At 42.1% G+C, this 15473-nt stretch overlaps 1 protein-coding gene across 2 annotated transcripts in view; it reads left to right on the top strand.

Annotated features, from left to right (window-relative positions):
- Positions 1 to 321: 321 nt before the first annotated feature.
- The window catches only part of SHB (SH2 domain containing adaptor protein B), a 79266-nt gene continuing 64114 nt past the window's right edge, over positions 322 to 15473 (top strand). For both annotated transcript variants that reach the window (XM_039567116.1, XM_039567115.1), the window contains exon 1: positions 322 to 1002. In XM_039567116.1, the coding sequence (XP_039423050.1) occupies positions 418 to 1002 (585 nt within the window). In that variant the 5' untranslated portion in view covers positions 322 to 417. The remainder of the gene's footprint in view (positions 1003 to 15473) is intronic.

Consider the following 15473-nt stretch of genomic DNA (forward strand, 5'->3'; position numbering starts at 1 on the left):
GGGCCCCTCCGCACCGCCCCGCCAGCACCTGGCGCGGCCCCGCCCGGCCGCGGCGGTGGGCGGGTCCCGCATGCAGATGCGTCCCCCGCCTCTCCGGTGCGTGCTGAGGTCAGGCTGGGCTGCGCTGCCAGCGCGGAGCAGCGGGGCTGAGGTCGCGGCAGACCCGGAGCCGCGGGGGCGGGTGCGGAGCTACGGAGAGCGCCTGGCTCGGGCCGGGAGCGGTTCCCTCCCGCCGGGGAAGCCGGGGGGCTCGGCGGGGCCCTTCCAGCCGCTGGCGGAGGGAGAGCGGCGAGTGCGCGGAGCGGGGCGCCCGGCCCGCCCCGCCGCCCCGCTCCTCCATGCGGGCGGCGAGCGGGGCTGGGGCGCGGGGCGCCTGGGCAGCACGCAGCGGTGCTGAGGCCGCGACCGGGAGAGACGATGGCCAAATGGCTGAACAAGTACTTCAGCCTGGGCAATAGCAAGACCAAGAGCCCTCCGCAGCCCCCGCGGCCCGACTACCGGGAGAAGCGCAACGGTGCCGGCAGCGCGCCCCGCCCCGAGGGGCCGCCGCACCTCCACCTCCACCACCACACCTCGCCCGGCTTTTCGCGCCGCCGCCTGCGCGACGACACCAGCGACCTGCTCCGCGCCTACCGCGCCCAGAAGGACCGCGACTTCGAAGACCCCTACAGCGGGCCCGGCTCGTCCCTGCGCAAGCTGCGCGCCATGTGCCGCCCGGACTACTCGGCGCCCGAGGACCTGGGTGAGGCAGCCCTCAAGGCGTCCTCCTCCTCCTCCTCCTCGTCGTGCTGCGCCACGCCTCCCACCACCGGCTCCCCGCACCTCTTCCGCAGCCACAGCGAGCGCCGCCCGGCGACGCCACCCGACGTGAAGTACATCTCCCCCAAGCACCGGCTGATCAAGGTGGAGAGCGGCGGTGGAGGCAGCGACGGCGCGGGCAAGAAGCTCAACAAGGGCTCCAAGCAGCCCACGATTGCTGCCCACTCTGCCGTGAAAGATAAAGTAAGTGTTGTGCTCCTGTTCCCGCCCCTGTAAGCTAGGTAGTAGGGCTGGGCCCCTGGAAGGATTTTTGGCGAGGGGACTAGCTCCTGCACATCTGGAGTTGCCGCTGTTCTCAGCCATCCTTCAGTGGGCGGCCTGGCCTTTTTTATTATCTATGGGCATGCAGGGCATGTGCAGGAGTAGCACGTGAAGTGATGGTACCCTGTTGGCTTCAAGCTCACCTTCCTTCTGATGGGGCAGGTTCACAGGTGTGTCTAGCCCTGCTTTGAGGCACGGCGCGCTGCCAACCTCAAGATGGGTACCAAGGCTTTTGGGTTGGTATGCTTCTGCAGAACAGGATGTGAGTCGTTAGGGGGGTGCTTGGGGAGCGCTAGAGTCCCTTGAAAAGCCTTCTGCTTGTAACCCCAAGTTGAGGCCTCAGCCCCACTGCATGTGGTATGGAGCACTCATATATAAAAAATAAACTGGGGGGGGGGGAGGGAGAAAGAGTGATGCTGTCCCATGCCGTACTGTCTGTTTTTAAGGAGACAATTTGTCGTTTGTTTATTTATAAACTTTTTGCTTCCTAGTTCAGTGTCAAAGGTGAGGTAGTTCAAAGTCCTGTGTTACAACAGCATGGCAACTTCCATGATAATGTGTTTCCATCTGGCATGGAGCTGAAGCAAGCTCCATAGATACTTGCCCAGTTCCAACTGTTATCCTTTTACTGGTCATTCTCTACAAATTTTTTACAAAATATTGTAGACACAACACTGGAAAGTGCAGGACTTGGGAACTCAAGTTACAGAGGGAAATAGAGTTAATTTCTTTTTTTTTTAAGCAAAGCATATTCCCTTACCTGTGTTGTTCTTGTGAATATAGTTTAGTTTTTCTCATATATTGGAAATAAATGTTTCTCTATTTTGTTGATTGGCATTTTCAACTCCAGGATAACAGTCGCATCACAGGAATTTCAAGTATCTGCTGAATGTTATCAGTCTAAATGGTCTGTGTGTACATGTTTAAATATGTAACACGATTGCATTGCCACACTTACATGACAACTTGAGAAGTTATATCTGTCCAGGTGGAATTCCAAAGAAATCTGGTTGTGACAGTGACGATACAAGGAGAAAAGTCTAGGATTTGTTCTATTGTCTTAGTAGGTATAGTTTCTGACTGGAAGCAACTTCTTTTGTGGAGGTGATTGATTCAAAGTTAACATTTTACAGTGTATATTACAATCTATCCAGTCTTCTTTAAATTTCCTACATTGATACTAGGTATCTTCTCTTAGGAAACCACTTTCAGCAAAAAAACCTGCTTGGGGCGAAATGTTTCTTTCTTTTTCTTTTTTTAAAATCATTGTTCAATTTTAGAGCCTACTGAAGCAATTTTCAAATAGAAAATACATATTTGTTGCTAGGTAACCTGCTGCTTTGTATGGTCATAAATCTGTGTGCTGCTCCCCCACCCTTATTGCAGGTTTTAAAACTTGTAGGCAAAAATTCTCAGTCATGTTAGTGTTTTTTTCAATTATTGAGAGAACTATAGGTGACAACCAGAAAATCTGAATATGTCTGAGAAACAGAATTGTCCGTGTGCCTCAAAGAGCCGACTGTGCCTGCCTCAACAGCATTTAGATGTGAGAGGCAACGTAGCTTGCCTTTTGTTCAATTGTGTTTTCTCCCAGCAATGGATGTGAAATCTCTCTTATTTCACGGCCCTGAAATGTAGAGTTTGACAGGTTAACTTGGTAAGCAGTGGTCGTAGTGGGCAGGCAGGGAACTGGTTCTCTTCTACACCTGTGATTCACTGAGGAAGAAAATTAAGGAATTTAGTAAACAGTGTGTCTGTAGTTCAATAGCGAACAAAGCAAGTGAAAGTAAATTTCCCTAAGAAAGAGACAATAAGGAAGACAGTAAAGATGGAATAAAATCCCCCGAATCTAGAGGTCCACTGTTCAGAAGAATTCATAAACATGCTAAAAACATTAGAAAATCTGTGTGTAACATAGCATAAGCTGGTAAACACATTAGGAATGAAAAAAAAAATCTAAGTGCCATGTAGTTCTGTCTTCCTAGAAGTATGTTAGTGTTTAATGATCCAATAATGTCTGGTAAATGCTTGTGTTTCGTTCCAGCATCTGTTTCAGTGGTTTTTTTTTTTTTTCTGATTTCATTTATAAGGATAGAGTGCTGTTTTCCTTTATGTGGTAGTGGAGAAGTGAGAAGTAGGGATTCCAGCAAATTCAGTGAGCAATTTTTTATCTTCTGTGGTTTGTCATCAGTAAAGAGTTGGCTGAAAAGCTCAGTTGTGTGTCATACTTGAAAGAGCTACTGGAATGGGAAGGAGATTCAGGAAGATGCTTGTTTCGTGTGATTACTTACAAAGGGCAAATGGCGAGGTATGGATAGTGGCAGGCTGGTTAGCTGAAACACCCAGAGGAAAAGAAAAATTGTAAACTAGCTGATTCAGAGAATAAAGGAGATGAAGATTTAAAGCAGTGGCGGACATGATTATATTTTGCAAGATTTTAGACAAAGGCTGGTAAAGGAACTACAGACATTTAATGTATCTGGGATTCAGGAAGTTTTGATGTGTAACAGTAGAAATACCAGCTAAAGCTGAAGCAGACAAACCCAAATTGCCATGCACCTTTTAATAGCGAGGTGACTAACCTCTGCAACAGATGCCCAATGAGATTCATCATTTCTAGATGTCTTTGAATTCAAATTGTTGGGTGGATTTTTTTTATTGGGTAATACAATTAAGTGGGTTTGGGGACTTGAAATGTGATGTTTACCTTCAGACGAGGGAGAGCAGGCTATGCTAGAAATCATGGCTGAAGCAGCTCAGATCCTCCAGTATGGTGGGTAAAAAAATTATTGGCTTCTGTCTTTAGTGCTGGCTTGTGAAAACTTAACTTATTTGCTTGCCACAGAGGAGCTAGGGAGTGTGGGCAAGTTGAAACAACATGTGGTTGTATACTGGATCAATCTGGCATCTCCTGTATTTGTATAAGAATAAACACAAGTTGGTTTAAGACCAACTCAATAGGCAAACCACTTGTGAAATGGAGATCAAAATAAATGAGCTGAAGTCTTCCTGAGTGATTGTCCTCTATCTGGCATTGTGGTGTACGTAAATCCATGAAGTAATAACTGAGGGGGAAGTGTCTGTGTGAAAGGATACTTCATGTATGTTTTCACATATCACTTATTTGAACCTAATGATTTCTCTGCCTGGTTTTGCAGCTGAAAAACCTGGGACACTTTTCAAAGACAAGCTGTATCATACTTCCTTGCAGGAAGTTCTTAAGGTTTAAAAGCTGTGTTCGTAATATATTGTCCTTTAAAGACATTTATTTCATAATGAACAGCATTTTGTGCTATGTCTGTTCAGTGGAGACAGAACAATGCAACAGTTCTGCATATTGAATGCAGAAGACACTGCAAGTCGCAAGATCCATTTCCACAGGTGTTAAAGACATTTTTGACACTAATTTCTCTTCTCCAGGAGATAGGTTTGTTGGCACAGGTTGATTACGATATCTGGTCATGCCTCAAGACAGGGGCTCTGAACAAATAAATCCCTCGGCAGTTACACACTTAAAATCCAAACTCCCTATCCCCCACATGACAGTCTGGATAAACAGCAACATTAGGGTCTGGGGTTGTCTTACTTCTGGTTTGCTTTTTTGTCACCAACTGGTTGCCGTGTTGGTACTGCAGTCCATGTTGTAATACGGTTGTTGCAGTCCATAAACTCTGATCTATTATTTTTTAAGTAATACTGAAAATGCTAGCTTTGTCTGGTTTAATTATTATTAATGTACATACTGTTAGCTTCAGGTTGTACTGTAATCTCTGTTCAACTTACACAACATAGCCTTATAGTTCAAATAAAGTTCAACCTACAGCCTAACAATTCTAGCTACTTTTGTCAAGCAAGCACTTGGCTGCTTTCAAATAGTACAAAATTTTCAACAATGAGACAGGACATATCTGATACAGTAGAGAGTAACTTGATTCTGCACAGTCAGAGTGGACCTAGTACAAAATAACATGAATGTTGTGTTGTAGCAGCAATCAAGCAGGCAACTGTTCAACCAACCAGGCGACTGTTCAGGACAGCAGCGTTGCTGACTTGATGTACAAAGTTCTGAAAACACTATCTATGTGTGAGAAACAAGTACTTTTGCACTGGACTAGCAAAGTAGTCTAGCGTTTTGAACTTCTAACATCTTGCATAAGAGTGATTAGACTCCATAGAACATTATTAATACCTTTATATAATTAAAATATTGTTTTAAGGTTGAGAAGATGCTTGTCTTATTTCTGTATATGGAAGGTCTATGTTATATTTGATCTTTAAACTGAGAAAAAGTCATGTGCATTTAACTGAATCTTGCAGCTGGTATTTCAAGGTGCACTGAGAAAACACTTCAAAGATGTCTAAGCAGTGCTGGGATTACTTATATCAGAGAATATAGAATTTCTAGAATTTAGAAATCCTAAACTACAAATGTATCTCCGTGTCTTATTTACATGTTTAATCCATTGCAGCAGAGTGTCAAGCTGCCTCTCCATACAATTGGTTCTACTCTGAAACAGTCTTCCTCTCTGCGGGTGGCTCCCATTGGTATATGGCTCTGTCTTTGCGTAAAAGAAGAAAGAAAATACTTGTGGCTGCTGGTCTTGCATAAATTGTTTGGGGAAGGCCACACATAAAGGCAGCAAGTTATATTTTTTGTGTGTATCTATACTGTTATAAGGCAACTGTAATGCATCTAGAAATGCAATTTTTTTCAGATATGTCAGTCTCATGATTAAGGGACTAGAGCAGTCTTGTGAACAGAAGATACTCAGATATGACCTGAGCTTTTGGAGTCTTGGTGACTTCAGGGCTTTTCGGAATGATGTGGTAGGCTCTTCAGTTACAAAGTATGCCTGGCGTCTGCACTGTGTGCACAGCTTGGAACACTCTCAGCTTTGGAAGCCGTCCAAATTGTCAGACTTCTACGCAAAGAGAGGTCCAAGCAGAAAGAGACTATCAGGAAGGAGTATGAAGCAGTTGGAAGACGTGGAGATTAAAGGAGGGAGTGGTGGAGTTCTTGAAGGGTCTATCATGTGTATATCTTTGCAGTAAGCATATCAACCCCATTGTTAGAAAGTACCTCGGCTGCTGGGTTCAAACAAGGGGACTGACTTGCCTGTTCTGAACTAAAATATGCTTGTTGAACTATTTACTGGCAGAGTGTAACTGAGCACCTTTCATGTGGCCTTATTCTGTAAAAAGGCTAATACCTAAGCGCAAATGACTGTAAGGGAATGTGGCAGGGTGGTGGACCTGTGTCCAGTTTCCACCCCTTTCCATGCAACTTGTATATCTAATCTCTGGGAATCACTTCCACTTGGCCCCCAGTGAGCAAGAACATTACTGCATCACTCTTTCATCTGTGGATTGCTATGCCGCATAAGAAGACTCTGGAGGATTCCTCATAGAAGTTAACTTTTCATCTGTGAACAAGCAGTAGCTTACCAAAAGTGTTAAAAGAACAAATAATATTCATAGTAGCAGTGAGCTGTGTTCCTATAATGACACTTCTTTTGTCATTGTGTTTTTATCTTAATGTATTCAGAATGATAAAACCAGTAAGGGTAGGAGACAAGGAGCATATATATTGTTTATATTGTTTAACCTCAAAAGGTAGTAACAATCTGGATATGGCTAAATTGGATCATGAAACAAAAAAACTTAACTAAAAATGAATGTAGTTTTGAAGTTTTCGTGGGTGGCAAAAGAAGACAGGTGAAAAGAGTCAAAATGCCAACAGTAAGTTTATTGTCTTACAGGTTCTGAGTTTAAATAAAAGCAAAAACTGTATGGTGGATACCATGTATTGTCTGTGAAAGGATTTTTCTAAATTATTGAACTGAGTCTGGAGCAGTCCATCAGTGTAGCACTTACCGTGTCTTCCATCTTCATGGGAACCATAATATCCACGAATGGATTCCAAATGCCTACTTAATTACATTCTCGGATCTCTGTGTCTTACATCTCTCTGGTGTACACATCTGCTGTCTGATCTCAAACTATTGCTATGGTAGTCTACAAGTTTATTTAAGTGAATTTAGGTTTTCTTGGTACATATGTTGAAAGTATTTGTAAAGTTCTGAAATCTACATTATATGTATATACAAACATACATAGATAAAATATGATAAATACATAACATTTAGTTATCATTATTATTTGTTATTTCATATGCATAAATGTCTGTATTACTGAGAAAGAGGTTGTGGACATTCTGTTTCTGGAGACTTTCAAAACTTGTGTGGGCAAGGTCCTGAACAACTTGGTCTAGCTTTGTTATTACCCCTGCTTTGTGCAGAAGAGTGGTTTAATTCACAGTTCCACAGAAAATGCTGAGCTGGAAGGGACCCACAAAGATCATCGAGCCCAACTCCCGGTGCTGTACAGCACCATCTCCTAGAGTCACACCATGTGTCTGAGAGCATTGTCCAAATGCTTCTTGGACTCTGTAATGCTTGGTCTGTGACCGCTTCCCTGGGGAGCCTGTTCCAGTGCCCAAACACCCTCTGGGGAAAGAATCTTAATCTAATATCCAACCTAAACCTCCCCTGACCCAAGTTCCTGCAGGTCCTCAGAGATCTCATGGATCCTAAGTCTTCATGTAACTGATGTTCAAAAACTGCTGTGAAGTGTGAGTGTTGGCAACAGACTTACACTATGTGAAAATAGCACATTTCAGTAAGGACAATTGTGCAGGATGTAGGTGCAGGATCTCGGTCTCTCAAGCTGAAGTGCTTTTCCCCCTGAATTTGTTCAGTAAGTGAATGTGGAGTTAGTCTGATGATAGACTAAGGCATAGAAGGATGTTCTGCAGCAGCATGAAAGAATGAGTAGGGCTCTGTTCAGATCAAGCGCATGTGAACACAGCTGGGCATGGCTGATCAAGAGTTGTCACTTGGAGAGATACTCTGAGGACACAAAAACAGGGCTGAGTACTGATGATGATCAGCAAGAGGAATGAATTGTACTTGCTTCTGTAGATTGTCCTCTGATTTTTCACATGTGTATGTACAGGAGCTGGTTTAGGGGAGTTTGCATGTGAACATGGAAGTACCAAGACTCCAAGCATATCCAAAACAGCACTACACGGTTCTGTTACAACAGTGGGGCCACCATAAACGCAGCTTTCTTGCTACTGCATGATAGCACATGTATTACCTGCAGATTTTCTTCAAAACTGTCCAGGTGAGGAAAGAGGCGTGTATTACACTATTTTACATATCCAACTTTAGGTAACTTGCAATCCAACTGTTAGCATTAGGACTGTTGTAATGTATATATGAAAGTGAAACCTTTTATAGTCTGAATAAGGTTATGCAATTTGTTATGATTCAAAGTGTATTCTAATTATAAATAAGAAATTAGGCACAGCAATAACTGTATGGGAACTCATGTAAGTATTTTAGCCTGATTAATGAGGAGAAAGGATCTAGAAAGGAAGAAGATGAAGCTGTGTTTCTCTTTTTAAACATCAAGTTTGCGTGTAATCTCCAAGTTTGCAATCTGATCTTGTGGCCAGTTTACCACTGTATTTGCTTGGATCACTGAAGAAATGTCTGTTTTTTACAAGATTCTTTGCTCCCCAGGCTCACTGGCAATGGGATAGGAGAGATGTTTGTGTCTCTAAACACTTTTGTATATGTCTTTGCTTGTGCTGAGCACTACCCCATGGCAAAGGAAATGGTTTGACTTTTCACTTCTTTGCTGCCCTGTGTCAGTGTAGTTGTATCCTTAACTAACAGTGTGCTAGGCACTGTTTGGAAGTGTAGGAAGTAATATGAGACCTAGCAGCTGAAACAGCATAATGGTGGATTCTGGCAACAGATAGGAAAAGACTGTGGTGCAGATCTTCCTGGATATGTCACTGTTTCTGTAAATGTTACTATTAAACAGTCTATTTACAAGGAAACAGACATAAGGTGTGGTTTTGAAATAGTTGTGCATTGTCCAGGAAGTGTGGTAAATTGTTTTACAAAACATATTCTGCTAATGACAGTACATGGGATATGATTTTTTTTAAACTTTTTTTTTTTTTTTTTAAACTTTGTTTTCCAAAGGGAACAATACCTGGTGATTGTTCTGTCCATCCTTCCTTCAGTAACTCTTGGATCTACTGAAAAATCCTTGACGGTGTATTTTCAAATTTAAAATAGTTGCGTAGATGGGTCAAGGAAGCACCTGTTTCTTACTGAGAGGAAAGCGGGTAGAACTGCATTTTTAACTTTGGGCAGGAGCTGGAAGTGCTGCATTGCCTGCCCTGTGTGAAGAGTGGTCTGCATTGCCCGATGTGAAGCAGTGACACGTGGGATAGCAGGGGACCCCAGTTTCTGCCTGAGAATATAGGAGAGAAATCAAGGGGCAAGAAGGCAAGAACTGTTATTTGTATCAGCTTGTTAGCAGTTCAGTTCTGTCCCTGTGGGTGTGTGGACTTGTAAAAACTGAAGAGCAATTCACCTTCACTGAGCACTAAACCTTGTGTGTGGGGGAGTAGTTCTTGAAATCCTGTTATTAAATACTGTTTTGTGTTTTTTTCCCCAGCACCTCACTATTAGTTCACAACTCTCTGAGAAATTTAGGCGATACATTTCCTAAATTGTGTTTCAATTATCTTTTAGGAGAGATGTGTCAGTCTCTGGAAGTCACCACTGTGAATGAGGCCTGTGATTCCTTCCAGGGGCAGAGCTAGTGCTGGTCTTTCCAATCCTCAAATTTGGGACTAGAAGGAAAGGCTCTATGCACACTTTGTCTGTAGACTAGTTCCCTGGAATCATACCCTAAATTTCTGACTTGTTAGCAAGATATTAAAAATCTTTATTTTTCCTGATTCTTTTGGGAATCTGACCATGCACAGATCACTCTATTAGCAAGTTTTCCAAGACTGTGAAATTTATTTTGACTAAAAAGTGGTACTTAGGTTACAGGGAGGATTATCCAACAGGTTCCTGAATTCAGTGCTTCATGGAAGAAAATTTAAGTGGAAGTCTTTATTAATATGGAAAACAAATCAAGACTAAACTTCACAGTCCTGCTGTATGCAGGCTGAGCTTTGTCCAGGATTCAGTATTAGAGATGTTTCTGATGTGTAGTTGCCTGAATATTACAAGAAAATATTATTTTTAGGGAAACATCTGCTTAGGGCATGTTTGGGATGGGAGACCTGGAGGCTTCTTGGGGGCAAAGAGAGAAATTTGGCATTTGCCAAAAATTTTATGTGGTTGTTGTAAAAAAACCCCCAAATATACCCCCACAAAAACCCCCCAACCAATGCAACGCAAGAGCAACCAAACAAAATAACATTCACCAAACCCGCCCCCATGTAATATTGTTAATCATTGTTGAACACCATGATGATCAGATGGATAGAGCACCTCTTGTATGAGGAAAGGCTGAGAGAACTAGGATTGTTCAGCTTGGAGAAGAGGAGGTTTTGGGGTCACCTAAATGAAGCCTTCCAGTACCTGAAGGGAGCCTGCAAGAAAAATGGAAAGGGACTTTTTACAAGGGCATGTAGTGACAGGGCAAGAGGGAATGGCTTCACACAGAGAGTAGATTTACATTAGATTTTAGGAAGAAGCTCTTTTCTGTAAGGGTGGTGAGGCACTGGCACAGCTTTCCCAAAGAAGCTGTGGATACCTCGTCCCTGGAAGTGCCAGGTTGGATGGGGCTCTGAGGTGAAGGCGTCCCTGCCTATGGCAGGGGTGTTGGAACAAGATGATCTTCAAGGTCCTTTCCAAAGCAGGCCATTCTGTGATAATATAGAGTGACGTCTACTGTAGCTAGTGACTGGTCTTTTGTGAATACAAATTCTCAGAGATTATGAAGAATTTTCATTACATTGTTTTAAATGTGTTAACTGTGGTGTTCTCAGAAACATTCATGGTTGCTAAGTGCCCTTGCATTCTGTATCTCTGGTGACAGACACATGCTCTCATCTGTGGTATTGGTGGACTTAATTGCAACTCACAAAAGTTGAAAGAGGAATATATGGTCTGCCTTTATATAGTTATTTAAGTATGTGGCTACCCATGGCAAGGTGGTTGGCAAGGTCCCTTCCAACCCAAACCATTCTGTGATCTAAATATTGATAATATAATAATATATATTATTTAATAATAATAAATCTTTACAAAAAAGTCCCCCCTAATAAATTCCTCAAAGGCCTGGTGGGCAGGAGAGGTCTTTTAGATTTTTTGCTACATGCTGTTTATCATAATTCCTCTTGGATTCTTCTAGAATAGTGTGTCCTTAATCACAACAGCTGCTAAATTAGTGAAGTAGCTAACAGTTCTGTGCTGATGTTGCTGCTTTAAAGATAGCTTGATCTTCTGCATTTCCTTTCAATTAAAAAAAGGGATTATACCTACTTTTTCAGTGCGGTAGGTTCTCATTTGTTTCCTTCTTTTTCATTCCCTTTAAAATGTTGGGTTTAGTCAGAGAGAGATACCTGTGAAATTATGCATTTAGGTGTGTTCTTTGGTTTCTTCCTGTGCCTGCTTATGCAAATAATGCTTTTGTATATGCAAATACCCATTTAAACTTGTATTTAATATGATAATATTTGTCAGACTGTTTTTTAAAGACTGTAGAAGAACAAAGACTATGCATCAACGGTGAAGCTTGCAACTTAGTTAATATATAATAGAGGGATAAACCAACCACGATCTCAGCTTGTATTTAATTTTCTGGGGGGTGGAGTGATTATTTGTATTTTGATCTTGTATCTGCTGATTAACTCTTTAGCTAGAGTTACGGTGTTTAATTTGTCAACTTTTTTGATAACTGAGCTGTACTCTTTTTCTGTGACTTCTAACTGGCAACCTGCTAGGAAGAGCCCCTATGAGTGTTCTCTAAATCCTTATTGACTTCTTTTGGTCACTGCACTTCTATTTATGTGTTTGAGTTTCTTTTGCTTGATATTACTGATGCCTCAAACTACTACTACTACGTATTACACGTATTAAAATAGAAAATAGTATAATATATGTATGGGATGCTATAGAACAGGCTTGTGTAGAACAGGAGTCAGTACTTGTAGGAGCTCACAGTCCACTCTCAGAATGTAGGTCTTGCATTCTGTTAAGAGGTAAGCCACAGGTCTTTGACAATAACCCTTACAAATGCAGCTGATTTAGACATTAATTTGAAATCTGAATGACTGTCTTCTGGGCATTCCTGATTGCCGTGTTTTCATTTTGAGAGATAGGACTCATGAGGAAGGAGGCAGGACTTGGCAGAGCAGGGAGCCAAGTTAAATGTGTCCCGCTCCAAAGGTCAGATTTTGTGTATGAATGCTGTCCTTAGCTGTGCTTACAATACTTCAACATGTTGCCATTCCTCTTATTGTGTCCAGGGTAGATGTGGCAAGTACAGCATTAGATCCTGGATAATCTGACTAGCTGAGACTTTTAGGAAGGATGCATTGGTAGACAATGGGTGCCATCCATTATCTTCTACTTTCTGTCCAGTATTTGTCAGTCAGTAACATGAAAGGTCAATTTGTAGACCATTTGAATGAGTTTAGCCATTTGCCTTGAAGTACACTAAATCAAAGGTGTGGAAGGGGCACTGCATGCAGGCCCCAACCTGGGATCTCCTGCGCTGGCCTTGGCCCCTGGACTGTAGAAAACAAATGGCTGACTGAGACCAGTTTGCTGGGCAGAGGCTGAAAGATTGTTGGGAGAAATATAAACAAACAAAATGCACACCATTTCTGGAAAGCTAACGAGCTCTGGTGAACACAAGGGCACTTTGATTATCATACAGAAGGACCTGCTCCTACATGCCTGTGGGGAAGAGGTGACAGCATGGTGTTCTCACAGTGCATCTTCCCTGTGTGGCATTGAGGTGATTAAGATCATGATTTGCAGAACCCTGCTACACATACAAGGCATGTACCTGTGATATCAGCAAAGAGAACTCGTGTAATATTGGCAAGCTTTTGCTTTCTGAGGATAGCATGAAGGGGTATGAGGACAGTGTATTAATGACATCTATCATGAAGCAAGTGTTTTTGTTTATTGGTACATGACTAGAAAATTAATGTACTCAGTACCATCTATTTCATCAGAAGCTTTTGTTTTCTGTTTTTTGTCTGACCTACTGCATAGAAGCTTAGAAGGTGAGCTCATTAAGGTAAAAGCAATTTTTGTGGAGATGGCAAAAAGACTTGCAGAGTAGGAGCTCTTTTTCTGGTTGAGATCTCTGAAAACAGGAGAAATAATCCTCTGAAATAGGATTGCCAAAAGAGTTCAGACATTTACAGTAAGTATGTTATAATAGAACTAGCAGTCATGCTCATTTGAGGTTGTCAAGCCTTGGGTTTGTTTTGAAAGAAGTAGAAATGCTTGAGACTTTCTAGTGGAGAATGTATAGCTGTTAGCAAGTATAGAAGAAATCAAATTCTGCCACTGGCCAGCCGCTACCTCTAGGCTGAAAATTACTGAATTTTAGTATATATGGAAACAGTAACAGTCAGCTGGGGAGTCCTCTGACAACTCAGCACTGTAAATCCGCTTGTAATGAGATATACAGTTCCAGGAAAGGTGGAGCAGACTGTCCTTTCTGCCTGACTTGAGTGCTGAAAAGTGGGTTTGGGATTTGCTGTGGGAGAGAGTTGTTTAAGTTGGAGTTTTTGGGTGGCTTTTTTGGGGGGCGGTCTTGTTTGACAGCATCTTTTATGTATAATTTTCCACCAAGCATACTTTGGTCAAATGGAAAAGAAATGTCAAACAGCTGTGGTAAGTCTGCTTTCTGTTTCTAGTACAGTTATGCTAAGGATTGGCGAGCATTATGTGTCAACATTTGCAAAGGAGAGCAGCACAGAGCACATGCTACCACCCAGCAGCTCTTGACAGGATCAGATCAGGAGACAACATGGATGGCATTTCAACTGCACCACTTCTGGAAATAAATCTGCCCTTGTGACTAGAAGAAATTACTGCTGCATGATACACATTGTCGTCTTTGTCTCAAGTGTGTGCAGCTGCTGTCACTTGATTTGCTGCTTGGGCATACGTTGCCAGACCGGGGGGAGGGGACTTTTTCCCTTTGTGTTAACTGTTTTTCAAAATAATGAGGGAGTAATTTTGAACACCAAGTGAAAGAAAGAATTATGTTTTACTCTCTCTATGATCCATGTCAGTCTGGTGATTTATGGTCCAGAACAAGCTTCCAGTCAATTTAAACTCGGAGGGGAGGAAAATACAAAAAATATAATTAAAACATCAGTCTTGGTAGTAAAATAAGCCAAATAAGTAGTATAATATTGCAATGTGCCAGTGTTACAGGGCCTGAGTAATGACTCTGAAGTGTGTTAGATGTTTTGTTTCCTAATCTTGAGGGAGATCTCTGCCTTTCCTAACACAGTGTTCATTTATTCCGTGGCACTTGTGCAGGTGTTTGATCTGTGAATACTTGTGTGTCCTGTTTTTCTTCTCTGTCTGGTGGGGTAAGCTGGCAGCAGGAGACAGAAGCAGATGCAGCTTCAGTCTCTTAGCTGGCAGTGTACTCCTGGTTCTTTGTTGAAAAGATTGAAGCTGTTGGAATAGCACTGTGCTGTAAGTCTTACTAGTGCTGGTCTTAAAAATGTAAAGTAACGCAGCTGAAAAACCCCTCTTAAATAGAGTAAGCTTTCAGGGCAGAACCCTTTAGGCTTGCCCTGCTTTGAGTGGTGAGTTGGACAGGGTGATCTCTTGTGGTTCTTTCCCACCTGAATAATTTTATGATTTTGTGGCAGTTCTGGTGCTGAAGCCTGCCTCGGTCTGCTTTGTTTGCTTCAGATTCTTGCCTGCTGTACATTACATCTCTGTGCTCTGCAATAATTCTCATATGAGTATTTTTGCCTTTGCCTCAGTTTCCTTGTGACATCCCAGAAACAAAGATTAGCTCTACCCCTTCAATTATAGGGAGAAATGGTTCCTGTGACTTTAATTGGGATCTACACAGCATGCAATGGTTTTGCAGTGGTCAGGAGAGCATAGCAATGTAAAGTCAAGTGTGAGATTTTCTAACCTTCAGATTTTTTTAGTCTCCTAGTGGAAGAAGAAAACATATTCTGACAGATAATTTCTTTTTGCTGCCTTTTGTCTCATCTCACAAAATATAAGTAAATATAATGTTCCTTTGAGAGAAAGAATGGCATGAAGATCTAAGCTTAGTCAAAAAGTTTTTGTGTCTTGTTTTTTTTTCAGGTGAGACTTAAAATTATAAGGCTTCTTATTAATGCAGTGAAAAGAGTAGCCTTAGAATATTTATTTTTAAAGTTTCTAGCAATATTTTCAGTTGTAGCTGATAAACCTTAAAAGCAGAGGAGATGAGTATGTGCAAGGGAAAGTGTGCTTTTTTTTTTTTTTCTGACTATTAGAAGACTTCTCTGGTAAGATTTGCACTGGATT

Source organism: Corvus cornix, chromosome Z, assembly GCF_000738735.6.
Source record: "Corvus cornix cornix isolate S_Up_H32 chromosome Z, ASM73873v5, whole genome shotgun sequence".
In the NCBI taxonomy this organism is placed as follows: domain Eukaryota; kingdom Metazoa; phylum Chordata; class Aves; order Passeriformes; family Corvidae; genus Corvus; species Corvus cornix.